This window comes from Schistocerca gregaria, chromosome 4 (genome assembly GCF_023897955.1).
Source record: "Schistocerca gregaria isolate iqSchGreg1 chromosome 4, iqSchGreg1.2, whole genome shotgun sequence".
In the NCBI taxonomy this organism is placed as follows: domain Eukaryota; kingdom Metazoa; phylum Arthropoda; class Insecta; order Orthoptera; family Acrididae; genus Schistocerca; species Schistocerca gregaria.
This window is the reverse complement of record NC_064923.1, coordinates 265465684-265493386: the sequence shown is the minus strand read 5'-3', so window position 1 is coordinate 265493386 and position 27703 is coordinate 265465684. Positions and strand designations below refer to the sequence as shown.

General features: G+C 40.2%; 1 protein-coding gene across 1 annotated transcript in view; it reads right to left on the bottom strand.

Moving 5' to 3' along the window:
• Positions 1-353: 353 nt before the first annotated feature.
• The window catches only part of LOC126267999 (tRNA-splicing endonuclease subunit Sen34), a 50757-nt gene continuing 23407 nt past the window's right edge, over positions 354-27703 (bottom strand). The window contains exons 3-5 of the mRNA XM_049973375.1: positions 19277-19520; positions 14208-14369; positions 354-648 (exon numbers count right to left, since the gene is read on the bottom strand). Coding sequence (XP_049829332.1) covers positions 458-648; positions 14208-14369; positions 19277-19520 — 597 coding nt within the window. The 3' untranslated portion in view covers positions 354-457. The remainder of the gene's footprint in view (positions 649-14207; positions 14370-19276; positions 19521-27703) is intronic.

Here is a 27703-nt window from a genome sequence, read left to right as displayed (position 1 = left end):
AATCTTTCGTTATCAGTTCACTGTAACCAGGACACACCTGTTTCCAAATATGTAAAGAAAGTTTCAAACGGAACATTTGACTCTTCGTCTTGCAATGAAATGAATATATTATCAGATTTATAGATTACTTCCAGAAGTGATGCACCATATTGCAGTCAAGTACATCAATGCTATGTGATTTATATGAAAAATAAATAAATAAATAAAAACAAAAAAAAAATCTTAAGCAAATGTGTAAATTAATACACCTGTCAACTACAATTATTTTATGTAAATGAGAATCATATATGTTGTTCCTTTTTGTGGTAAAAAGCGATAACAAAATGTAAGTAGTAACATGATAAATAAGAAAGTTAAAGGTTATCTCTGGCTTTCAGTAATAATTATTTATTTACAATGTGTTTTATAATTGTTACAATAACTGTCTGAAATATACTGCACAAAGGAACACACCATACTATCTCTGTCTCTCTCTCCATTTCACCGACTGATAAATGAGGTCTCCATCTTCGGACAGAGTAGCAATCACAGCTCTCTTTCTGACATTAGTTCCCAGTCTTCCAAAGGTTATAAATTCATAGAGAGAGATTGAACATTCTCGTTCCTTGCACAAAATGAGAAAATGTGCATGAAATTTAAGTGGGTCGCCTGCAACAAATAAATAATTTATTCTTCAACAAAATCAAAAGACATTTTACATTGTTTTATTTGTACACTGTAAAAGATGGTTTGTTTCTTCTGTGCAATGCTGTGTACTTTTTTAAAAACAGATTATGACAGCTTTAGTGTTCTTATAACTGGAGGAAAAAATATAGTGATAAAATTCCAGTTTTTATAAACTGAATGGACTGTCTGACAAGGGGACCCTCCATACTGTAAATTACGGATTTTGATGTGCTCCAAATTTGTTGTAGAGGCACTTATCCTGAGTACCTGGCTATCCCATTTTTTAGCGGCGGGCCTTGGTTTTTGAGAAAATCGATTTTGAAGTTCATTGCATGCTTTGTATACCCATAACATTACATATATTCCGAGGAAGTCAGTGTAGCCCAGCGGTAAAGGTTCACGGCTATCACACTAGAGGTACCGTGATCGAATCCTGCTCATGTACTTTCCTCCTCCCCCCCCCCCCCCCCCCCACCCCGGGGCACCAAAATTGACTTTTTCAATTTTATTCCAAAGAATATCAACAAACTGTGTAAGGTGTGTGAAATTATAAAGATTTCTACATCTACATGGATACTCTGCAAGCCACCTGACTGTGTGTGGCGGAGGGTACCTTGAGTACCTCTATCGGTTCTCCCTTCTATTCCAGTCTCGTATTGTTCGTGGAAAGAAGGATTGTTGGTATGCCTCTGTGTGGGCTCTAATCTCTCTGATTTTATCCTTATGGTCTCTTTGCAAGATATAAATAGGAGGGAGCAATATACTGCTTGAATCCTTGGTGAAGGTATGTTCTCGAAACTTCAACAAAAGTCCGTACCGAGCTACTGAGCATCTCTCCTGCAGAGTCTTCCACTGGAGTTTATCATCTCCGTAACACTTTTGCGATTACTAAATGATCCTGTAACGAAGCGTGCTGCTCTCTGTTGGATCTTCTCTATCTCTTCTATCAACCTTATCTGGTATGGATCCCACACTGGAGCAGTATTCAAGCAGTGGGCAAACATGTGTACTGTAACCTACTTCCTTTGTTTTCGGATTGCATTTCCTTAGGATTCTTCCAATGAATCTCAGTCTGGCATCTGCTTTAATGACGATCAACTTTATGTGATCATTCCATTTTAAATCACTCCTAATGCCTACTCCCAGATAATTTATGGAATTAACTGCTTCCAGTTGCTGACCTGCTATATTATAGCTAAATGATAAGGGATATTTCTTTCTATGTATTCACAGCACATTACACTTGTCTACATTGAGATTCAATTGCCATTCCCTGCACCATGCGTCAATTCATTGCAGATCTTCCTGCATTCAGTTATAAATTTTTTCTGTCATACAATATTACAAAATCTCATTTTTCACTGTCCTCCACATTGCTTAATGTGCCAGAACAATATTGTGGGTGACACTTCTCATAGAAACAACCGAAGCACAAATTTTCACAGCACCATGTGCATTTTATGAAAGCAACCATCTTGCAGGCCCATGGTCTCTTTATGAGTGGTTCCGGGAAACACAATTCTTTTGCATTCAAAAATATTTCTCTTTCATCCGCTAATTTCAAAGTGAACCATGCGTATCTAATCATGCTTTCAAAATTACGTGTGCTGAATTGATGTAGGATTAGTGAATGTAATTTTAGTGAATCTTCCCTAGAAGCGATCTCTCTATTGTCTTTCATCAAGTTGGGAGCATTCTGAATAATTTTCATGAAGATATTCACGTGTCGGTAAAAATAAACATCACAGGACTGGCAATAAGGAGTGCACTTTGGTGGAACCACTTTTAGGGTGCAGATGCTCACTTTCCTTTCATCAGTGAATAGATGACTGTATAAAGTTTATTCGGTTTTTCCTTCCCACAAATCGATAATGTACAAAAAAATATTCTGTCCCACGTACGGAAGAATAATTACAGAACGCAAAAATTCTTCGTACACCAGAAGTGAACTTCCCGGATTTCGTGCAGGACACTACTACATCTCTGTATTTCCCAGTTAATTCATCTACTCGGTTTTGAATGTTAGGAACAAATTTTCCGGATGGTTCTTGCATACATAAAAAAACATATGGGAGCAGGATTTGAACACGGTACCTCCAGCACGATAGCTGTGAACCTATACCGCTGTGCTACGCTGACTCGCTCGGAATATACGTGGGTATACAAAGCACACAGTGAACGTCAAAATCGATTTTCTCAAAAACCAAGGCCCGATGCTAAAAAACCGGATAGCCTGGTACTCAGAGTAAGTGCCTCTACAATATATTTGAAGCGCATCAAAATCTGTGATTTACAATATGGAGGATCCCCTTGTGAGTATCAGGCCATGATAGGTATTTTAATCAACAGATTTTCTTAGAAAATTACAGAAGATGGCATTTTCCACTTGCTGTAATAATAATAATAATAATAATAATAATAATAAGTCAACAATGAAGACATGGTCAATTTACTTTAAAGGAAACTAACTGAATGAAAGTTCCTGCCACAGTTTTAATTTATCACAAAGGCTTATAACAACATTTAGATCTTAAGTTTTAATGTATTCTTAAAATGATTACCGTCCAAGCAGCTTTAAATAAAATAGCATTACAGTGTGTAAACTTTTAGATGGCAAACCTCTTCCTAGTCCTGAATCGGTAGAAGTCGGTAAACGTCGGGAGGCTTCGGTAGGCACGCAGTTTCGACTGCTGCCAACATTACGTAGCTGACTGTGTTGTACAAGGTAGCCATTGTTGTCTGCTTTGTTATTGTTTTGCACTGTACTGTTCTGCGTGTTTTTATTGTGCAGTTGTGCTAAACATTATCAAAATGAGTGAAGAGGCAGTTGCTGGCCCATCTCAGGAGTATTTTAGGAATACGCCTGTGGTTTTATGTACTTTTTTTAACACGTTTGCGAAATGTGTTGCAAATAGTGTTAGTAGCGAAGAAATAATAGAACAAAACGTCATACCTAATGCGGCACTTTTTCACGCATCTCGACGTTTACTACGTCATATCTCCTGAACTATATGTCGTAAAGAGACATAAATTTGCCGGCGCACTTACTGATATATGTGGATACTGTATGCGAAATATGTTGCGATTAGAGTTAATAGTAATGAAATAATACATTAAAACGTCATGCCTACTGAGGCAGATTTACGGTATGTAATGAGAAAATGTAGTAAGCGACAACCTTTTTTCCTTTCATTATTTTGTGGGGGGTGTCAGCGAGAAAATTTTTCGTAAAGGTTTGAAATTGTACGTAACGTTTGTTGCTAGTCACTAAGTGCTTTCATTCTGTTGCTAGGAACCTTCGTGGGTGTTCAGAGAACAACTCACTAAAGTTTCATTGCAATCGGATGAATGGTTTTAGGCCTTCGTGGCAAACGAATCTGCTCCAGTCCTGAATCCCTCGACCATTACACCAACAACCTGAAAACAGCTTTCGCATCCCGCCACTACCCTCCCAGCCTGGTACAGAAGCAGATAACCAGAGCCACTTCCTCATCCCCTCAAACCCAGAACCTCTCACAGAAGAACCCCAAAAGTGCCCCACTTGTGACAGAATACTTCCCGGGACTGGATCAGACCTTGAATGTGGCTCTCCAGCAGGGATACGACTTCCTAAAATCCTGCCCCGAAATGAGATCCATCCTCCATGAAACCCTCCCCACTCCACCAAGAGTGTCTTTCCGCCGTCCACCTAACCTTCGTAACCTCTTGGTTCATCCCTATGAAATCCCCAAACCACCTTCCCTACCCTCTGGCTCCTACCCTTGCAACCGCCCCCGGTGTAAAACCTGTCCTATGCACCCTCCCACCACCACCTACTCCAGTCCTGTAACCCGGAAGGTGTACACGATCAAAGGGAGAGCCACGTGTGAAAGCACCCACGTGATTTACCAACTGACCTGCCTGCACTGTGACGCTTTCTATGTGGGAATGACCAGCAACAAACTGTCCATTCGCATGAATGGACACAGGCAGACAGTGTTTGTTGGTAATGAGGATCACCCTGTGGCTAAACATGACTTGATGCACAGCCAGCACATCTTGGCACAGTGTTACACCGTCCGAGTTATCTGGATACTTTCCACCAACACCAACCTATCCGAACTCCGGAGATGGGAACTCGCCCTTCAGTATATCCTCTCTTCTCGATATCCGCCAGGCCTCAACCTCCGCTAATTTCAAGTTGCCGCCGCTCATACCTCACCTGTCTTTCAACAACTTCTTTGCCTCTGTACTTCCGCCTCGACTGACATCTCTGCCCTTACTCTTTGCCTTTAAATACGTCTGCTTGTGTCTGTGTATGTGCGGATGGATATGTGTGTGTGTGTGTGTGTGTGTGTGTGTGTGTGTGTGTGTGTGTGTGTGCGAGTGTACACCTGTCCTTTTTTTCCCCTAAGGGAAGTCTTTCCGCTCCCGGGATTGGAATGACTCCTTATCCTCTCCCTTAAAACCCACATCCTTTCATTTTTCCCTCTCCTTCCTGAAGAAGCAACCATCGGTTGCAAAAGCTAGTAATTCTGTGTGTGTGTTTGTGTGTTTTGTTCATGTGCCTGTCTGCCGGCGCTTTCCTGCTTGGTAAGTCTTGGAATCTTTGTTTTTAATATATATATATATATATATATATATATATATATATATATATATATATATATATATATATATATATATATATGACGATGTAAATAAAACAGAAAGAAACTTCCACATGGGAAAAATATATTAAAAATAAAGATTCCAAGACTTACCAAGCGGGAAAGCGCCGGCAGACAGGCACATGAACAAAACACACAAACACACACACAAAATTACGAGCTTTCGCAACTGGCAGTTGCTTCGTCAGGAAGGAAGGAAGGAGAGGGAAAAATGAAAGGGTGTGGGTTTTAAGGGAGAGGGTAAGGAGTCATTCCAATCCCGGGAGCGGAAAGACTTCCCTTAGGGGAAAAAAAAGGACAGGTGTACACTCGCACACACACACACATATCCATCCGCACATACACAGACACAAGCAGACATATTTAAAGGCAAAGATTTTTAGATGATTTTTATTAAAATAAAGCACGCTGCATAAATGCTTTTCAGCATAAGGATATAAGACTTTCAAAATCATGATCTGCTTCACCAAATATTGAAAAAGCATTGAATTATGCACTAATTAGCTCTAATTACTGGCAGATTACTTGCTCATGATTTCATGTCAACTTCACTCTTAAAATCCAGATCAAAACTGAAAAATAAATCATCTTTTTCTGTCATAACTCCTTTATAAACATATAATCTGATATCTGTGGCATTTCTTTGGCTATTTTAAGTCTGTAGTTTATTGCGAGCCTCCCTTTGTCAAGGGCAGCAATACAGATGAACAACTTGTTTTTATACTGCAGATAAGACAGTGTTGCAATAGCTCTATCTCTTTGCTGTAGAAAGACAGAAGTAGTCCTGAAATAGTCTCAACACTTTCTCAATAGGAAATTACCAGTGTGCTGCAACATTATGAACTCTTTTATGTACTCAAGCTCAGTGTCTTTTATGAAATTTTACAATCTTAAAGCTCCTTGGAACCACATAGGTATATACTAGTTCAAGAAAACGATTCCATTTTGTAAAGCAATGCCTACTCAGAGTACTACAAACTTTCAATTATTTCTAACAACTTTGGATGTGCAGCAGTATTCCATAAAGCATTACGTTTCTGTATAATTCTGCAATGCACTTCAGCTAATGCTGTTTTAGGAGACTTTACATTTAAAGCCTGTTGTTGTTGTTATTGCTGCTCACCACAGAGCCCCTACTTCGTTCACTAATTTTCCACCAGTACGAACATGAGATATGCTGAAGTTCTGGGAAGTCCAGAGTAGTTGAATTGGTCTGTTTTGATAGTGTAACTGCTAAGGCCATTTGCCTGCAAAGCATTTTTATGTTACATTTGTTATGCTGTAAGGATTGTACAAGTTGCCTTCTTCTGATCTTTGAATGAACTTATGAACCAGTTGTAAGGGAACTATAGTTTGGTATGTGCTCTTGAAACGTAGTGCAACTGTATTTATAACTTTTTTTGAATTGTTATTGGTGACTGGAACTTATTACTTCTTCTTCTTCCTCTTCTTCTCTCTCTCTCTCTCTCTTTTTTTTTTTAAGAAACTAGTGCATTTATTCAACAACAGGTATTAAAAATCTCTTACACTGGCTTAAATAAGTCATATAAATGGTAAAAACAAGAAAAAAGAACAAACTGTAATGAACATATTTTGAAAGAATAACAGAGAAAGATTACCTCTCCAGGTAAGAAGATTTAACACAGCAGGGAGAAGTCAAGGAAAACTGTGTGAGGAATTCATAGGCCTAATGCTTGAATTGACTAAGAAGAAATAGAAAACTAATGAGATTATGAAACGGTAAAAAAACTTGCTTTTCCCTTTCTCATTCTTCATTCATCATGTGATATTTAGAGTTCTTTATAAACACTCCTCCCTCACTGAAGGCATAGTTTATAAAACAATACACGAACCATGTACGTGTTCTTATCTTGGATATTGGAAATTCTGTGATGCTCCTGTAAATTACTTTCTTGCTGCATATTTTGTTTAGTTGTTGATATCAAGCTTGCTGATTTAAGTTTTATCCTTTGTCACAGACCTGTAATTTTGGAGCAGCCTACTGTTTGGTGTACAGCAGTGTTAACCATTCCACAGTAATGACAGTATGGATGACTAGTCAGTTTTATCCTGTGGTGTCACACAGCTAACAGAATTACTTCATAAATGATCTTAGGGATTTGTCTGCAGACCACCTCCCAGTTTAAGTATTTGTGTTTCACCTGATTCTCAATGGTTTCAATTCTTTTATTTGTCATGTAGATCCTGACAGTGTGAGTCATCTCTAAAATGTATGTTGTGATTTGTGAGGAACATGTTATATTTGCTGGCACCTTCCTGCTACTTGTATTTTCTGTCACAATAACTTACCCAGTCTTTAGTAAGAAAGACTGACTCGCTGGTAGTTTGAATATATTAATGAGAGTTTTCATTACAAGGACTAAACTTCTGCCACACAGTCTGTTAAAGATTAAACTGCTTTAATTAGGTGGTTTTGTCAGTTGTTCTCAGGCTACCTGAAACAACATAACTTTCCGAATAAACCAGCTTATGTACTTTTTGATTTGTGTGATATAGTTTCTATTGATGAATATGATTTATTCAACATGTTGGCTCTATCCAAAATGTGGTATGTTTACACATTCAATCCTATAAATGATGTTTAATTTTCTTGCACTTTTTGCTGTTAGGGCACTTCTTACTTTTTCTACCCCTGATGTAAATTAACTTGTTTACTTTAATACCTTCATTTCATTCCTAGCACATTGGGTGAAGGGCTGTGGCTTGGAACGAATACTTTCATCTAGTCACAAAAACCGTGTTTTATCATTGCTTCTTTACAACCATCCACTGTTTCCGCTACTTTTGTAATGTCTTGGGGACTGCAGAATTATAATGTTAACATCACTGCCATACACGTTCACAGAGTATCCTGGTAAGAAACTGCTGATTGTTGGGATTAATGGTTCTAAAAACACAAGGAATGTTAGCTTTGACAAAGGGCAACCTTGCAGGAAATGCTAATGTGAAGTCCATTGGTTTGCACCTTGGAAAACCATTTAGTACTGATTTGCTAACAGTAAATTTATTTTTCTTGTGGAAACCTAAAGTGCTGCAGCACACTCCTTAGATTCTGATGGCTGATTTTATCATAGGCTTTCTCTAAATCGATGTTCAATGGCCCTAGTGTTTGTTCCTGATGCTCCAATGTGACATTGAGGAGCAAATTCCATCTATAATACTTTTCTTAGGTACAATACACATTTGTTTCAGCAAAAGGTTTCTGAAAGGTATCCCTTTAATCTCTCCACAATGACATGAGAAATTGTTTTTGAGTCTGTGCATACCAATGTTAACAGCATGAAATCCATTATTCTTTGTGGTATCAGTTTCCTGGGAGCTAGTATGGAGATTCTTTAATCTCTCCACAATGGCATGAGAAATTGTTTTTGAGTCTGTGCATACCAATGTTAACAGCATGAAATCCATTATTCTTTGTGGTATCAGTTTCCTGGGAGCTAGTATGGAGATTCTGGGTTCTTTTTCAAAGCACCGGTGCCTACATTGGTGTTTCTCTCTCGCTACGTCCATGAACTCTTTTCTTAATAACTGACCAGAAGGATTTATAAGATTCATATGGGATACCATATGCTCCTGGGCTGTGTGTTTTGGCAAAGTATTTATGTCTTCAATTTCTTCCTCAGATATTGGTTCTGGCAACATAATGATACTTTCATTTATTAGATATGACATACAACTTTGTGAGCAACTGTGGAGTTTTTAGAGCTTCAGATGGCTGCCTGTATACGATCTTTGGAAATTTTCTTTAATGCCCATCCAACTAGTACATTCGTTTTCTTTCTGCATACAGTATATAACTTCCATATCTCTGTTTGCACCTTTTTCATTCTCTTCGAGTTGATAAACACCCTGCTTCTGGTCTGGTAATTTTTGAAAGTGATAATTTTCCCTTCTAGTTCACTTTCTTGCAGCTCTAAAATTTTCTCTATAATTTTTTTAATCACTTGTTTGATCTTTCCAGTTGAATAGTTGTACTTGCAGCTCATACTTGATAAGGTAGCAGTACTCCATGTTGCTTATCCTCATTTCATTAATCCTGTAGGCAACATGTGTAAATAGTTTCCTAATACCAGGTTTTACACCATTCTTACACCACGCAATAACATTATGGAAAAATAATTTCTGCTTAACCCACGATTTGCCACGAACAATGCACTCCATCTTTATCCAGGTTACAATTTAATTTCCAGTATCCTACATCAATTATTTTAGATGAGGTACATGTTTCACTTTAACAATTACAATGTGATGGTCATAGAAGCTGACAAGAATTGTGTTGTTATCTTGCACAGTTATCTATCGAAATGAAACTGCGATAAGCAACCACAACAAAATTGTTTATAAGACACTGTGCAGTTCGAGAAGTAAACAGAGACAATGTAACAGTGTTACAAATAATAAAAAATTATTTGCATTCGCAGATTGTAATAATCCCTTTGTCTGAAAATAATTTATTTGTGAATAAAATAATTTGAATTACCTATTTATCTGAAGAATTATTTGGACAGAAATTTATTCAAATAATGCCCATCTCTGCTGGCAACAATGTGGAGACTCAGAGAAACAATGTGTATACTACAGCTGTGAAGTGAGGGGGAAGCAATTATAACTATATTAATAACCCATAGACTATGCTTGACCAGAAGTTCCCTACAAATCTTCGTTCAAGGCTCTACACAACCACAGCATGGTGACCCTCAACAACCCATACAAGACTAATGATCGTTTCCTCTCTGCTGAAACAAACTTAAGCTGAGACCTATATATAGGTAGTAAAGGGCAGGCTGACAATACATCACTGCAGCAGCCAACTGCTGACCAGAACACAAGTCCAAAGTCAGTGGAGTTACAGCTTGCACTTCTTGTCAATGGTAAGAGTGTAGCTACTGTTCCTATATTACTTCTCACACAGGATCGTGCATAAGCATCATCCGACATGCAACTGACTGTACTTTGATTGAGGGCACCTCGCCCCTGTGGCAAAGCACTGTTATGCATGCAAATGGCTCTGAGCACTATGCAGCTTAACTTCTGAGGTCATCAGTCACCTAGAACTTAGAACTAATTAAACCTAACTAACCAAAGGACATCACACACATCCATGCCCGAGGCAGGATTCGAACCTACGACCGTAGCAGTCGCTCAGCTCCAGACTGTAGCGCCTAGAATCGCACGGCCACTCCGGCTGGCTAATGGTAGGAATGCAGCTGCTGCTCCTGTGTTACGTCCCACACAGTTCTTTGCATGACCTTATTTGACATTCAGCTGGTGGTTGAGTGTCTCTCAGCCATGTGAGAGAGCATTGTTTCTCCCCAATTGGGAGTCCATACAGTTTGCTGTCATTTTCACCTCCTTAGTCATTGTATTGTAATACCATTTGCCCCGTTTCTTTCTAAGATTGGAAACAACTTGGAAAGATGGTGTAAACTGAATGTTTATATATTGTTACTTGACACACTACAGCTACACAACTTCCATAGAGTTTCTCTTTGCTTCTCTGCACAACACCATCTCACTAAGGTTGATCAATTGTACACATCAACTTGTGAATACAAACTGCAGTATCAGAGGCCTTTACACCAAGGATGATCATGGCAAGAGCACTGCAGTGTATTAGTGAAGATTCCTAATGATATACTCCTACTTGATTAGGTTTGCTATTGTACAATGTTAAAAAATATGTACACAATAAATCAATGTATTACACAATGCAAGCAACAATTCATATGCTGTTTTATTCAACTTGCAAAGTTATCTCACAATACATTATGCTTTATAACTTTTGACTCCATAATTTTTAAACAAGCTTTTCTTATATCAATCTGTCAATTCTAGCTTTATCCAATACACTTGAAAGTTGATTGTCATCGTAATACATTCTGGTATATACACTCCTGGAAATTGAAATAAGAACACCGTGAATTCATTGTCCCAGGAAGGGGAAACTATATTGACACATTCCTGGAGTCAGATACATCACATGATCACACTGACAGAACCACAGGCACATAGACACAGGCAACAGAGCATGCACAATGTCGGCACTAGTACAGTGTATATCCACCTTTCGCAGCAATGCAGGCTCCTATTCTCCCATGGAGACGATCGTAGAGATGCTGGATGTAGTCCTGTGGAACGGCTTGCCATGCCATTTCCACCTGGCGCCTCAGTTGGACCAGCGTTCGTGCTGGACGTGCACACCGCGTGAGACGACGCTTCATCCAGTCCCAAACATGCTCAATGGGGGACAGATCCGGAGATCTTGCTGGCCAGAGTAGTTGACTTACACCTTCTAGAGCACGTTGGGTGGCACGGGATACATGCGGACTTGCATTGTCCTGTTGGAACAGCAAGTTCCCTTGCCGGTCTAGGAATGGTAGAACGATGGGTTCGATGACTGTTTGGATGTACCGTGCACTATTCAGTGTCCCCTCGACGATAACCAGAGGTGTACGGCCAGTGTAGAAGATCGCTCCCCACACCATGATGCCGGGTGTTGGCCCTGTGTGCCTCGGTCGTATGCAGTCCTGATTGTGGCGCTCACCTTCACGGCGCCAAACACGCATATGACCATTATTGGCACCAAGGCAGAAGCGACTCTCATCGCTGAAGACAACACGTCTCCATTCGTCCCTCCATTCACGCCTGTCGCGACACCACTGGAGGTGGGCTGCACGATGTTGGGGCATGAGCGGAAGATAGACTAACGGTGTGCGGGACCGTAGCCCAGCTTCATGGAGACAGTTGCGAATGGTCCTCGCCGATACCCCAGGAGCAACAGTGTCCCTAATTTGCTGGGAAGTGGCGGTGCGGTCCCCTATGGCACTGCGTAGGATCCTACGGTCTTGGCGTGCTTCCGTGCGTCGCTGCGGTCTGGTCCCAGGTCGACGGGCACGTGCACCTTCCGCCGACCACTGGCGACAACATCGATGTACTGTGGAGACCTCACGCCCCACGTGTTGAGCAATTCGGCAGTACATCCACCCGGCCTCCCGCATGCCCACTATACGCCCTCGCTCAAAGTCCGTCAACTGCACATATGGTTCACGTCCACACTGTCGCGGCATGCTACCAGTGTTAAAGACTGCGATGGAGCTCCATATGCCACGGCAAACTGGCTGACACTGACGGCGGTGGTGCACAAATGCTGCGCAGCTAGCGCCATTCGACGGCCAACACCGCGGTTCCTGGTGTGTCCGCTGTGCCGTGCGTGTGATCATTGCTTGTACAGCCCTCTCGCAGTGTCCGGAGCAAGTATGGTGGGTCTGACACACCGGTGTCAATGTGTTCTTTTTTCCATTTCCAGGAGTGTAGATGGTAAAGCTGTTATCAACCCACAGGTTGGTTGGAGCAACACTGTACTTTATTGGGTATGGTCCTCCTGGAGGTGGTATACCCCTTGCCTACCTCCAACGTTTGAATTGATTTACTCACCCAGTTACAGGAGGGGGGAGGGCTACAGTTTATTTCACACTGAACCAAAGCGAAACATGGAGTTTCTACATTTACAAATCATTGCCAGAGGTGAAAGAAGTGATAAGAGATAAAAAAATTTCTATATGTGACAGGTGACTGAAACCTAAAACTTTGTTGGATTTGTAGACACAAACTCACAAACCACACAAGCAACAAAGAATTGTTTGTCTAGAACCAGCCTACCTGCCAAAGAAGTTTATTAAGCTCAATTTACTCTTCAACACCTGAGAATAAATTATCATCTCATGTTGGTTTAGAAGGTTTTAATGAGTTTTCCTTCTGTCACTGATCTTATTTCTTCACAATAGCCTCTTTTTATCCTGGTAGCCAGTCCCCGATACTTCATTTTACTGTATCTTATTTTTAAAACTGTTTTTACACTTCCAGTCCATTTGGCTTTTGCTACTTTGTCCCTGCACATGTGTCTACAATTACATTCCTCTTTCTCTTTTCTTTGTAACATAATCTTTATTTAGTTTTTTATCCTATCATCACCTGTTACTCTTTTTTGACAGAATTAATACTGTTCTGAAAGAATGTTTCTTTTGTCCAACAAAAGTGAAAAGAAAAGATTTGAAGATATGAGAATTTACATGAGTCTTGGAGACAAGGCATCTAGAACTTAATATAAAACAATGTGACAGAGCAAGAGAGAAACCAACAATGAGGTGCCACAACAGAAAAAGATTTGAAAACCTGAAGTTGGGAGTGAGATGAAAGGAGGAGAGATCAGGAAAAATGTGAAGGGAAATAATTAACCAATGCGAAGAACAAATTAAAAAAAACTCTAGTGAAAAACCTAAACAACTGGAGGCAAAAGATGGAAAGAAGACTACCATAAATCAATAAACTAGGATGGACAACAATTTCCCCTTTCTTCTTCTCTGATATGTTTTTGAAGAGATGTACCAGGGTTGTTTAAACTGGGGTTTTATACTTGGCATCACATGTAATTCCTGCACTCTTATCATCCAAAGTACACTCTAAAAACAAAAAAGATGCACCAAGAAGGAATTACATAAACTGGTCAAAAATGAATATTCATACAGGTATTGACAGAAAACGCAAAATGACGTGGAGGGTAGGAAGGGGGCGAGTGGGGGGTGGTGGGGAGAAACGGAGTAATTGCAGTAGAAATGTGGTGTTTCCTTAGAGGTATGTAGTAAGCAGCAGGAGGTGAAAATTTTTAATCTTTCTGCAAATGAATTTCATATTGTCAATGCCAGTCTCAACATGAAGTTGGTTCACAGACAATGAAAAAAGTGCAGAAAAAATGTTACTCAGAGTTCTATACTACCACATGTCAAATAACTATTTGCATTTAAGTAAAAATTATATCAGGAAACAAATCTAAAATGTATGATTTACAATGGCAAAAATTTTCATTTACCTTACCTCGATACACTAAAAAGTCTCCACCAAATTTTTTACCACTGGTCATGTAGTAACCCTTGTCCCACAAATCCTTAAATACTTTGTACCGTATTTTATCCAATGGTGATTTGGGGAATTCCCATCTCACTGGGCAGGCATCTTCCTGCCTCAGCCAAGGATATACTAAAAGAAAAAAAAAAGTGTTTGAAATTAACTCAATTTGCATGTTATTATGTATGTGTTAGTCTTTTTCCTCTTGTTTTGAGGGTAGTTAGGTTAATTTTCTTCCACAAGATCTATATAACATTTAAATCCATTATTTGTCCCCAAAAATTATCAAAAACTCTCTTGAAGCTGAAAGGCTTTGAAGGAAAAGCTTGGAGGAAAAGATAAGACCCAGAAACCTCACAGAGTCTTCAAAACGTAAATTAAAATACGATAAGAGAGATTAGAATGAACAAACACACACTTCTCCACAGAAAATGCAAAACCAGTCTTTGCAGCCCACAACTCCTGCCTCTTCACTGTAAGTTGCAATTGATGACTTGCTGTTGTGGTGTTGGAGAAGACTCCTTACTGTGGATATTATACCATTAATGGCTATGGTAAAAAGGGTGACAAAACACTGCCCTGGTGAACACAATTCTCTTGCACATAACCATCTGACAGCATGTCACTGACTCTATACGAAAAAAAGGCATCTTGAGAGAAAGGACTGAATGAAGATGGAGCTGGCCACGAATGCTCCACTGGTGTGGATGACTGAGAATACTGTGCCTCCAAGTAGTGTTGTATGTCTTACGGATGTCAAAAATACCTCTAGCCAATGCTTGCTGGATTTCTGTCTCCAGCAGGTTCAAGCTGTCAACAGTTAATGGAGATCTCAATTAAGGAACTGCCTGACCTCTGAGATGCAGACCAGACGACAGTTGACCGTGTGCCCCAGGTTGTTCCCTACACAGTTCATTAAGGCAATGCTCTGATAACTACTGGAACACGTTTGGTCCTTTCCTGGTTAGAGGAAATCTATCAAAATTGCCGCAAGTCGGGAAACTGACCTGACAGCCAAACTGAATCACAACATCATAAGAGGATTTCGTCTGACACCATGTTCCAAAGTGTTGCAACATACTGTACTGTATTTGGTCACAACAGGATGCTATATCACGATTTCGACCTTTTCCATAGTCACATGGTAAGAACAGAACAAAGGATCCTAGCTGGCAGTGGCGATAAGCACAACAAAATGCTCTGCCATTGTCTGCACAATTTCTCCGGGAATTGTTTGCAAGACACTCCTGTTTCAACAATGCCACAATGAGTTCAGGTACACTTGTCATGACCTCTTCTTGCTCTCCTTGAAGATGCACTGAGCCTTGGCACTCTCCAATCAAAAGGATACAAGCTTATATCCCATTGGGCAGCACTTAAACTGTTGTGGAGCAACACACCTGACATGGACTCCTGAGCAGCATTCGTAAGTTCACCAAGGTACGTGCTGCCTCCAAGGATGGTAGGACTTCAAGGTGAAGAAATCAGCAGCATAGTGGATCACTCGTGTGATCTCCTGTGGTCCATTCACCCCAAAATGCTGTCACAATGTTTAAACAAAGCCAGCTGGCTGAACAGGGAGAGCCCAATACAGTGGGTGAATCTGGAGTGGGAAGTGGTCACTAGAATGGTCATCAGTGACTTTACACTGAACAGAGCCCACAAAGGCTGGAGAGCAGGAAGAGAGGTCGACGGCTGAAGGTGATCCAGTAGCAGCACAGATTGGGAGTGCCTATGCCTATGTTGAGGTTGCAGAGCTGGTGAGATGTCATGAAGTTCTCCAAAACCTGAGGGCAAGTAGAAGTTGCACACCACAACATATAATGGGCATGGAAGTCTCCCATAGGAAAAATGGCGCCAGAGTTGTTCTCGAAGATCACTGAGAGCCTCAGAGTCTATCGCATTTTCCGGAGGTAAATACAGTGAGCAAACAATGAAATGAAATGATTGTACGGCATTGATGGCCGAAGACCCCATGTGGGGTGTTTGGCCGCCGAAATTGCAAGTCCTTTTTAGCTGACGCCACTTCGGCGACTTGTGAGTCAATGATGATGAAAGACACACAACACCCAGTCATCTCGAGGCAGAAAAAATCCCTGACCCCGCCGGGAATTGAACCTGGAACCCCGTGCTTGGGAAGCGAGAACTATACCGCAAGACCAAGAGCTGCGAACTGAGCAAACAATGATCCTCTGACATACATGAATTTCAACTGCAACTGCTTTCAGGTCAGTAGCCAGGCAGACAGTAGACGAGTGGTACACATCACTGACAAACACAGTGACTCCTCCCTTGTCCCTTCCCCCAGTCAGGTCATCCTTGCGATGGAGGGTATAGCCTCATAGTAAAGGGGCATCAGGTGCTTTAAAATGCATTTCTTGCAGACACAAACACATGGCGAACTCCTGTGCTAGGGCTTTCAGTTCCTCTACATGTGTCCTCAACCAATAAATGTTCCACTGTAGTATGGGAGCTATTTATCAATGGGGTAGCACTTTCATCCTGTCTCTCGACTGCTGAGGAGAGCCCACAATGGGTGGAGGCTCAGTTTTGGGACGTGACAAGTGCCCCAGAGCAACATCAACGTCCATTAGCTCTGAAGATGAATCATGAGAGATGTCAGAGAGAAAGAAGTTAACATTGTTGATCTGCTTACTTTCTGTGTCCATCCTTGGTTGATGCTTGGCCTTTGATTTTTTGGACTAGGGAGGCTTCGGAACTGCAAATGTGGCAGTGGTAGCAGCAGCACTGGACGGTGGACCAGGCCGAAACTTTGGAGGGGCAGGGAGCTCCACAACACTGGCAACCATGGCTTTCTCTGGGGGGTGATATGGACTTTGAAATAACTCCAGCACCACAAGTGCATTGACAAATGCAGGTATTTGTACTAACACCAGCATTCTCTATTTGAATAGCAGCATAGACTTTTTGAACAGGCTTCTGAAGAACTGATGCAAAGGAGGTAGCGAATGTGGCGGGGGAGGGGGGACCTGCAGCATGGCCTTATACATCTCTTTGGCCTCACCATATGTGATGCATTTTGTAGTTTTAATCTCTTGTATCTCTCGTTCTTCTGGATAAATGTGGGCTCTAAACTCCAGACAGAATGACCCTAGAGCAATTCACACACTTCAATGGAGATGAACAAATTACTCCTTCATCGGTGACCTTACCACATTTGCCACGAGTGGCTTCTCCCTTATATCCTAAAGTGGCGTGTCCAAAGTTGTGGCATTTAAAACAGTGCACTGGGTTGGGGACATAGTGGTGCACGCTTAAGCAGAGTAAACCTGCCTTGACATGCTCTCAGTGTTTTGTACTATTGAACATAAGGATAAAGGAGTCGGATCCCCATCCACCCTCTTCATATTTTGCACATAGCCTATAGCTTCTTGAGCCCACTCATCTCCCAATTCGTCTTTGGGATTGTTCATCAGATTTCTACATGCCACATCTTTGCTATAGTTCAAGCTGCTGTGGAGCTCAGTTTTAGTGGCACATTCCCCAATGCATTTTGCTTTCTGCAGGTCTGTCACTTGTTGGGACTAGAGGCCGACCAACACTGTCCCACTGTGTAATCACTTGACAGATTTTAATGCACCTGCAATGTTCTGTGAACCCCTTTGAACTTTCTCAAAGCTTCTCTCTCTTCTTTTAACAATCAAAATCACATTCTGAGCTGCAGCATGCATTCCCTTTACCAAAAACTGAATTGCCCCTGAACAATTCCATTATCTGGAGGACTCATCAGGTGAGATCTCTTGAGTGACTGGGTGTTGGTATCTAGCAGCAGCAGCAGCAGCAGCAGCAGCAGCAGCCCAGTCACTGGGAGGAAGAGGAGAAAATTTCAAGGGTTCCCTCTCAGCCCATGAGCAGCTATGGAAATAAGGGTCTACCTAGACAGAGCCCCCCATTCCTATGTAAGCCTTATACAACTGAGGTGTAGCTGGTTTTCCAGAGGTTACCCACTAATGGCTGTTCCACCTCAACAGCCAAGCATCTCATTGGCACACAGCACACCTGGAGACTGAGGTTTTTTTTAACAGAGGTTTCTAAAATCCTTGCAATCCAGGCAGTCAAGCAAGATCATTAGTCCCTGCAGCACACTACATTCAACTGCCACATCATACAGTGGTCACTAAAGCATGATCAGAGTTCACAGTAACAGAGAGCTGGTGTTGCTTATCAGGCCTCAAGCATATGAACCCAAAGGTCACCAAGCTCGTACACATCAAATGAATGCTGAGCCCCTGAGGGCTACTCCTGTTAAGTTTGATTCATACATTGGCAAACTTTTGGGCTTCATCATACCTAAAGGTTATGATATAAAATGCCTTGATTCTAACCTGGTTCATTGAAACACATTGCCATCTTAATAATGTACCCTTAAAAATCTTACGTCATTGTGAGAAAACTGGGTGTGAGTCATGCTTAAATTTAACAGTGATCAACTCCCTCATTTTGCTTAGATCAAGGTTGAAGCACCAGAATTTTGCATTGAACTGGGTTTAAAGCTGACTTTACTGTGCTTAACTTTTAAGCAAGGTTTGTGCACTTGGCTGTAAATGTGCTAAACATAAATGATGAGAAAGACAAAAATTAAATGATTGGAAGCTTCTGAAATGTAATGTTACAGGAGGCTACTGATTACCTGGAATGGTCCAGAGACAAGTGCTGCGTGCCAATGAGAGAACATGCTTAAAGAAGAATATCATGAATTGAAAAAGAATAGTTAGCCATATATTGTGGCAAATTTTTGGTGTTGTAGGAGGCTGTAGTTATGTTAAAATGTAGAGCATAGCTGGCAAGTGACAAGAATAGAGAACTGTACCAGACTAATTTTAGTGTTGATCATTGAAACAACAAGAAGTAGAAATTGCTCCACTTGGAAAAATTTATGAAAACATTTTCATTTCTGAGACCTATTATATGAAAGAACAGGGTGTTTTGAGGTAAGTGCTCTAATGTAGTTGTTGCTATTTCATTTAAATAATTATCATGATTTGAAATACATTTAAGCATTATTGACTACTACATACCTGAAAAAATTTGAACAAGAGTGTTTTCAATGGTCACTGGTTTTATTTTAGCGAACTCTTCTTTTAGCAGCTCTTCCTTATCAATGACGATGTCCTCCATGTCACATAATGCCTCTTCTGGAGGAGATTCAGTCTTTTTCCTTTTACTTTTCTTGACACCCATTAACTTAAGTTTCTTGCCTTCTACTATTTTGTCTATCATATTCGTTACTTGTTCTCTTCGTGATTGCATTAAGTGCTCTGTCTATAAATTTGAAAGAGAAAAGTTGGTAATCATAATGATCACTTTGCAATTATTCTTGCTGATAATCCCAAAAGATTCATTACATGTGTATGTGTGTGTTTTAGACTATCTGACAGACATGTTGTGTGGGAAGAATATTGGCTTGCCAAATCAACCTGCAGCCTTCATGTCACAGACAAGAAATGGTTTTCTGGCCTTGACATGTAGGCTGCCCTGCATGACAGGCATGTTGTGTTGGAGTAGTAAGAGCCTGCTTTATTGACCTCCTTTGCATGGCGGCCTTTACATTAGAGACAAATAAATGATTTTCAGGTCCTGTTCTGCATTATTGAACTGTATTGTAGGGGCTGCATGTGATAATAAGCATGGTTGGGGACAGTTTGAGATGGATAGAGGAGTGGATGGACAGAGTGAGAGTGAGGACGAAATGAACAAAGAGAGGAGGGGGAGACGAATGCAACAGGTGGAAGGTGTAGAGGGGTGGAGGGCATGTGGAAGGAAGAGCGAGAAGTGGAGGTGGAAAGAGACAGAGAGGGGAAGGGGGCAGTGTGTTCAACCTGTGTCGAACACACATGCAGGCAAAGCCATGGGGAAAAGACTAGCTCTACATATAAGACTGAATACCTGAACAAAGCTTAAGGAAACACAGAGAGACAATGCACAAGACTAATGCTACCTTCACGACCTTTTGCACTGAATATAATGACACAACAGTTTATAAAGACAGTGGAATGAAAACTCTTTTACAGAGAGGAATTATTCTATTAATATATCAAGTTATTTTCAAGTGCTAGAATAATGAGAATGCAAAAACTATTTAATGGAATTAGCTTTTATAATTTATTAAAGCAGTAGGCCATCTATGAGGACAGTGTTAAAAACTAAAAAATTCAGTTTTATAAATACAAATACATTTGCATTGATGCAATATAGTTATTTCTGTTCCACCCTTTGAATATGTGGTAGATGCCAATCATAAATGACTTTTGTGGGCAATATAACAAGTTTGTTGGAGTTACCTTTTTCTGCACCAAGTATATAGATATATGTTTCAAAAATTCAAACACCATTTTCTTGCTACAATATTAGACAGGATGTCTCGAAAGAAAGTTCATATTTGAGGAGTCAAAATAAAATAGAGGTTAAAGTCTATCACCAAAATTGTTATTTATTATTGAAATATAAAATTTATGAATTCACTTTTTACAAACAATGTCATTTAAATGCAATCCAGCAGACTTATGGCACTCATTGAAACGATAAACAAAATTTTGCATGATGACTTGGCATGTAGACATTGGGATGGCTGCCACTTTGCTACAGATATCTTCTTTCAATTGCTCCAGAGAAGTTGGATTATTGGCATACACTTTAGATTTGACATATCCTGATAAGAAAAAAATCCATGGAACTCAAACCTGGACAATGTGGGGGCCAATTTATGTCACCTTTCCTGGAGATCAATTTACCAGGGAAAATTTAATGAACTCACAGTACAGACACATTGGACAAGTGGCCTGTGTCTCCATGTTGCTGAAACCATGTTCTTTGGTTATAACCCCATGAAAGTTTTGCAATTCAGGCACCAAAATGTCATTTCACATTGTCACATAATGTTCCAAATTCACTGTAACTGCTCAATCGCTCCTGTCCACAAAAAAGTAAAGGCCAATTATTGCTTGAGCCAACATCACAGCCCACACAGTAAATTTTGGCAAAGGGAAGGGGTTCTCATGCTTCCGTTTAGGATTCACCGCATTCAAGTAGCGGCAATTTTGCTGTCTGATGTGACCGTTCTCATGAAAATGGGCCTTGACAGAAAACATGATTATGTTAAATGAAGGGCACTCCGTCACATCATTAACTAACTGCACCCTAAGCTGGCATCCTGAGGTTTTAATTCTTGTACCAATTGGAATTTGGAAGGGTGCACTTTAAGGTATTTTTTGCAGAAATCAGTGCAGTGATAATCTAGGCACATTTAAAGAACTTGCATGCTTGTGAATGGAGAGTTTAGAATCATCATGAACAGACCGATTTACACTCTCCAGGATTCGCCCATTCTTGATTACCTTGATAGTCTGAATTTAGATTTGGCTAGTGTTAAACCAGTCTCTTCAAATGTTCTGATAATGAGTATTTATTTTCTTGCTGAAGATAACGGCTACAACAACAAACTTGTTACAAAATTCCTTTTATGTGACACACTACAACAATTATTATTTTTGAAAAATTGGTTTTTACTAAACAATCTGTTTTTGTACATCTTAATTATTTTCTTGTGTGAAAACAAATAAACAATAAAACTTGGACCAATACAGGGGAACACATTAGTTTTCAAAGTAATGAAAGAATCTCTCTAAACTATTACCTTTAATAAGAACAATAGCTCTTGTTAATTCACAATAATACTCAGTAAAACTCTTGAACATACACTGTCTGCCTGCATGCACCGCCAATAAATATGTGGATAATTACAGAACAGGAAGCTGGAATTATTACAGAACACTGTAGAACTTAATCAGAAGGTGTCGGACACAAAATGGTGTTCCTACCGTTGGCTGTCACTCGTTTCGAAGTTTATGTTTCTCTCCTGTAATGTCTTATGGAACCTGCTTGTGCAGCCAGCTATATATGTTGCAACAGCTAGCAGGTGTAGTGCATGTTTAATTTCATCCTTTGTTGAGGTTCTACTTACTGTCTTCTTAAACCCTGTTCAAACACGCTAACTTGGCAGACTTTTCAGCCTTCTGCCTCTATCTCTGCTCTTCTCTGTCTTTGAGCTATTTCTTGTAAAAAATTTCTAAGGCAAAGTTTTAGCTAATTCTAAAATGTTGTTGTCTGTAGATGATGTCTGGTGGAGTATGAATGCCACGCACAGTGTAAAGTGAATAGATGCAGGCTTGTTTAAGTACATTTGTATCTGTAAATGGTGCACAATGTATGCAACTATACATCTTATGAAACTAATACTGTAGTGAAAAGTAACAAATCTTAAATTCTTTTCTTTGACAGCAATAAATGATGTGATCACAAAAATATGGTGAATAATTTTATTAGAAACAAAGTAGTAAGTCTATATGGAATTTAATGTAATCTCCTTCAAGGTGCTGTCTTTGAATATCAATGCACTTATCCCAATGTTAAATCTGTGACTGGAAGCATTTCTGGAAGGCCACTTTTGGGAGGACACTCAGCTGCTGTGTTGGGCTCTCACAGAGTCAGTAATGATGTCAAAACGTTTTCCTTTAAGCATGGCTTTAATTTTTGGGAAGAGCCGGAAGTCACATACATGGTGCTAAAACGGATGAGCAATGGAAATGGGCACAAACAGGAACGCTTTATCCATCCCAAAATTCTTGAAATGAATGCAAGATGCGGCAAGGCATCTTGTCATGGTGAAGAAGGAAGCCACTGGTCCCTTTTTCTGGTCTCTTTCTTCAGACATCATTTTGCAAATGCAGTATGCTCTTGTAAAATTCAGTGATTACAGTTGTTCCTCTTGGAATGAACTTTGATTGTTTTATATCCTAAAAAAAGGACATGATTTTGATTGATGTGACTTTTTAGGGCAAGGAGGTTCTCTGGTTTTCCACTGGGAACACTGAATTTTCATCTCAGGGTTGTGCCCATAGGCTCGAGTTTCATCTCCAGTTACTATTTTGGACATGAAGTCTGGATCTGAATGATGATGATACTTCAACTCTCTGTTAACTGACACACAATTTTCCTTCTGTTCGTCACTCAAAAGTTTGGGAAAAAATTTTGCACTCACTTGTCTCACTTGCAAATTACTGGTTAAAATGCATTGCACGGACCCATACAAGATGCTAAGTTATTTGGTAACCTCTTGAACAGTTACTCACATTTGAACAAACAATTTGTGCCACTTTTTGCACTTTTCTTCTGTTTTTAAGGTTAATGGGTTTCCCACAAATTGTTCATCTTCTACCAACTCATTTCCGCTTCTAAATCACATATACACTTGAAAACAGTCTTCTGAGTTACAGCATTGTCAACATACAATAAATTCAACATTTAGTGAGCTGCTTTAGCACTTTTTTAGAACCTGAAACAGAAAGTAAAGTTTACCTGTTGCTTGAAACCCATGATGCATGACAGATATGGTAAACACAACCTCACTCTATCACCTCTGGATGCTGATTGAAAAGTCAGAATGTGTTCAACTTGATGCTGCCCCTCTCAGTGGATCAGGATATCAGACAAATTGTGTCAAATGGTTGTGGCATCAGCAGTTGTTGCTAAAAAAAAATCACCGTATTTTTTGATCACACCTTGTACAGTTATTTGGAGATGTGGTTGCCCCTAGCTGTCACACATGTTGACAGTGTCATGGCACAACTTACGAATCAGTTCAAGAGATCTGCTGGCAGCTAACGCCATTCCTGAGACAGATCTATTCAGTGGTCTGGAAGGGCTCTTGTGGCAGCTGACAGCCTGCAGTTCATTTTATTTATTTCATCCTGTGCATGCTCCACAGGATTCAGATCCAGAGAGCTCGAGGGCCATATCATTCAGTGGATATCTTCACTTGAAATAAATTCATTCATCAGAGCAGTTCAACGTGGACTTCTAGAATCGATTATGAAGAGAAAGTCAGAATAACAGCGCTGCTGAAAAGCCACAAATGTGTGTGCAGTACCTCACCTTAGTAACTTTGGATATTAATAATATTTTCCTAAGCTCTGTACACTAATGCAAAATGATGACTCTCCACAATGCATTATCAAATAGCTTTGTCTCAATGATATTTCTAAGAGCAATGACTTGCACTATCCTTGCAGTGAATATGCAATGAGAATTATTCTACAACCTGGGCTTTACCCATGAAGAGCACATTCCTCTATAAATTCATTGTTCAATCTCAATATTGCTCAGTCTCAATAAATGGGTTCCTTTCAGTACTGCAGTGAGTGAGGCACACACTGTTGGATATCTTGCACACAGATCAACCATTATGAGCCTCTGATATGCAGTTTGTTGGGAAACTGCAAGCCCAGAGTAAGCTGTTAGCTTTGCAGACATGATTGAATTTGGCGATACCCTTGAGAACAGGTACTGCTCCTCTTACAGAGTGATTATTCTTGGTCATTCTTGCACTGGTCTGACACAAACATTTCCCTTTACCTTAGAAAAGTCACCAAATCCTTTAAATGGTACTCTCAACACTGCTGTGGCTTTTGTCCTTGTTTGCCTGCTTCAAGATACTCAAGGATTCCACTTTGCAGAATAGGGTTTGCATGATGTCTTTGTTTACTATGTTTCAGAGTTCACATGTTGACCCTACTCTGCTCAAAACATGCAAATAAAACGGACATTATGGGTCCAATGCATTTGTTTTTACTGTCTTTAAATAATGTCCCAATATAAAGCGAAGTGTATTCCTCCCACAAACAGATAGCATAATTCCTGCTGAGAGGGATTCTTCATAACCATTTATAATGACTGCTATCCATTGATCTTTGCACCTTCCTCCTCTCCTGATGAGACTCAACTTTTGAATACACATGTGCATAGTAGCAATAGACATCAATGAATAAAACTGTAATAGCCGTCAGCAATTGATAAAAACATACAAAAGTTTATGATTACAAGTTTTTTAGACACAGGAGTATGTAAAACTTTTATAAAAAAATTATGTATCTGTTCCCCTTTTTTCAAATGTATTTACAATGCTCCAATAGTAAGGTGAATAGAACAAGGCAAGTTTGTAAATATTGATGCAGAATTCAGAAAGGAAAACCTGCAATGTGGACTAAGGATCCAATCTACTTTTACACAAGGTATTCAAGAAATCCACATAGATGTGCATCTACAAGACCATTTAAAAAGTAATTCAGAGTTTTGGAACAATGTGTATGGATGAAGCAATCAGATAATGATCGTTTAGAAAAAAATGCATAGTTTGTTGATACTGCATAACACATTATGCAGTTACAATGTAAATGGTGGTAGAATTAGTTCCTTGAGGAAGAATCATGTTTTATACATGCTGCTCAAGTACACAGAATGAGGAAGTGACTGCTCAGTAATGGTCTGCATTAACTCCAGACGTACATTGGGAGGTGAAGAGGACACAGCATACATAAAAATTCAAACTTCATATCACAAATGGCCCATAAAAATTAAGAATTGATTACAGGAACCTTAGTACATGAAGACTAAAAATCAGATAAAAGTTTTCTATTGAATAATTGAGGTTGTGATATAAACTTTTGCCTACACTGCCTACTGCAATTACATGACTGTCTTTTCCTAGGCCTCCCCTCATAAAGCCTTAGTCACCGCTGGCATTGCTGAGTCCAATATTTTTTCAACAACTTTCTGAAAAATATATGAATTTGCTTCATGGCATGGCATATACTATCGCTCTGATGGCCCTGGGGGAGGAGTGGGGCTGGTGTAAGACAATGGCACACATATAACAGTTCTTGTTTATTTTAGAGAAATTGACGGTGTGATTAGGATAGGGATTAAAATACACAGTATAGATCATCAGTAGTTGGACCACAGGTTGATCCATGCATGATACTTCGCCATCTCTTCTTGTCTTGGGCTTCGCTCCTCACTTCCATATAGTTATTGCTGTCCTCTTTGATGTTCCCCATCACTTTACTTTACTTTTCCATGTCCAGATCAAATTTTATTTTTCCAATAGTTAGCCACCGCTACGGCTTTGTCGTTGGCTTGTAGCAGGTCACTAAAACTGCAGGGCTCCAGCAGTAGTCGGCACATGAGCAGATGTGCCTCGTCTTGTACCTCTCCGCTTCCGCAAAGAACGTCGTCATCGTTAGTCAGCAGTCCCCACTTGCACAGATTAGTTTTGCATCTGGGTAAACCAGTCCTCAGCCTATTTAGTGTTCTCCACACTGTATAAGTAAGTTTGTTTCCAGGTGCCATTTGCTCTGTTGGTATTATCTGCAGTGCGGTTTGTTCATTCTCCCATTTACGGACTCTATTATCTTCCTGTGAACCGTCAAGGATCTTGGTTCTTGCAATAAAGCTATTTCTAGACTTAAGCCTCCGAGCCTGAGTGACGTGCTCATTCAGTGGGTGTCGAGAATCTGTTTCTTTCTTTGTTCTCTCAGCATCTGCTGCCACCTGCCTTCTGATCTTGGATGGGGCAATTCCAGCGAGTAGGTACAAATTACCCGTTGGTGTGGGTCTGAGACAGCCTGTAACAATTCGCATTGTCTCATTTACACTTACAACAACCTGTTTAGCATGTGCAGATGCTTCCCATACTGGCGCTGCATAGTCTGCTGCAGAAACACACAGAGGAAGTGCTGATGTTCTCAGTACTGATGGTTGAGCTCCCCATTCATAGTTTGTCAGCCTGCGGATGATGTTATTCTTGGAGCAGACTTTAGCCTTGGTGTTTTGGCAATGCTGCTTGAAGGAAAGCATTCTGTCAAGTACAACCCCAAGGTATTTAGGTGTTGGACAGTGCTTTAGCTTCTTACCTTGCCATGTAATGTCAAGCTCAACTCCAGCATCTCTATTGCGCAGGTGGAAAGCACATACTTGGGTTTTGTCAGGGTTTGGCTTGAGGTGATTGGCGTCATAGTATTGAGCCAGTTCTTCAAGCGCTCTAGAGAGATTTCCAGATGTTGCATCGGAATTGGACCCCTGGACCACCACAGCTGTGTCATCAGCATATACGAACAGTCTTGCATCTTGAGGTATAGGTTGGTCATTAGTGTACACGTTATAAAGGATGGGAGAAAGTACACTTCCTTGTGGTAAGTCATTCTTTTGCAGTCGCCATCTACTGTTCTTACCATTTAGGGAGACATAAAATCTTCGATTCTGTAGAAGACTACCAATAACCATCGTCAATCGACATTCCCCTGTGAGGTGATATAATTTGCACAATAGCTTTCTGTGGTTTACCGTGTCGTATGCAGCAGTAAGATCTATGAAAGCTGCTCCAGTTTTTTCAAACCCGTCTTCTATATGTTGCGTCAGATTAAGTATTTGCCCACAACAAGATCTTCATGGTCTGAAACGGGCTTGTTCCTTTATGAGCTTTCCATCTATAGCTTCTGCCACCCGGTTGAGAATCATCTGCTCCAGTATCTTATAGAGATGGCATAGAAGTGACACTGGTCTGTAACTTTTGGGGTCCTTTATCTCCTTGCCAGGTTTTAGTAAAGCCACCA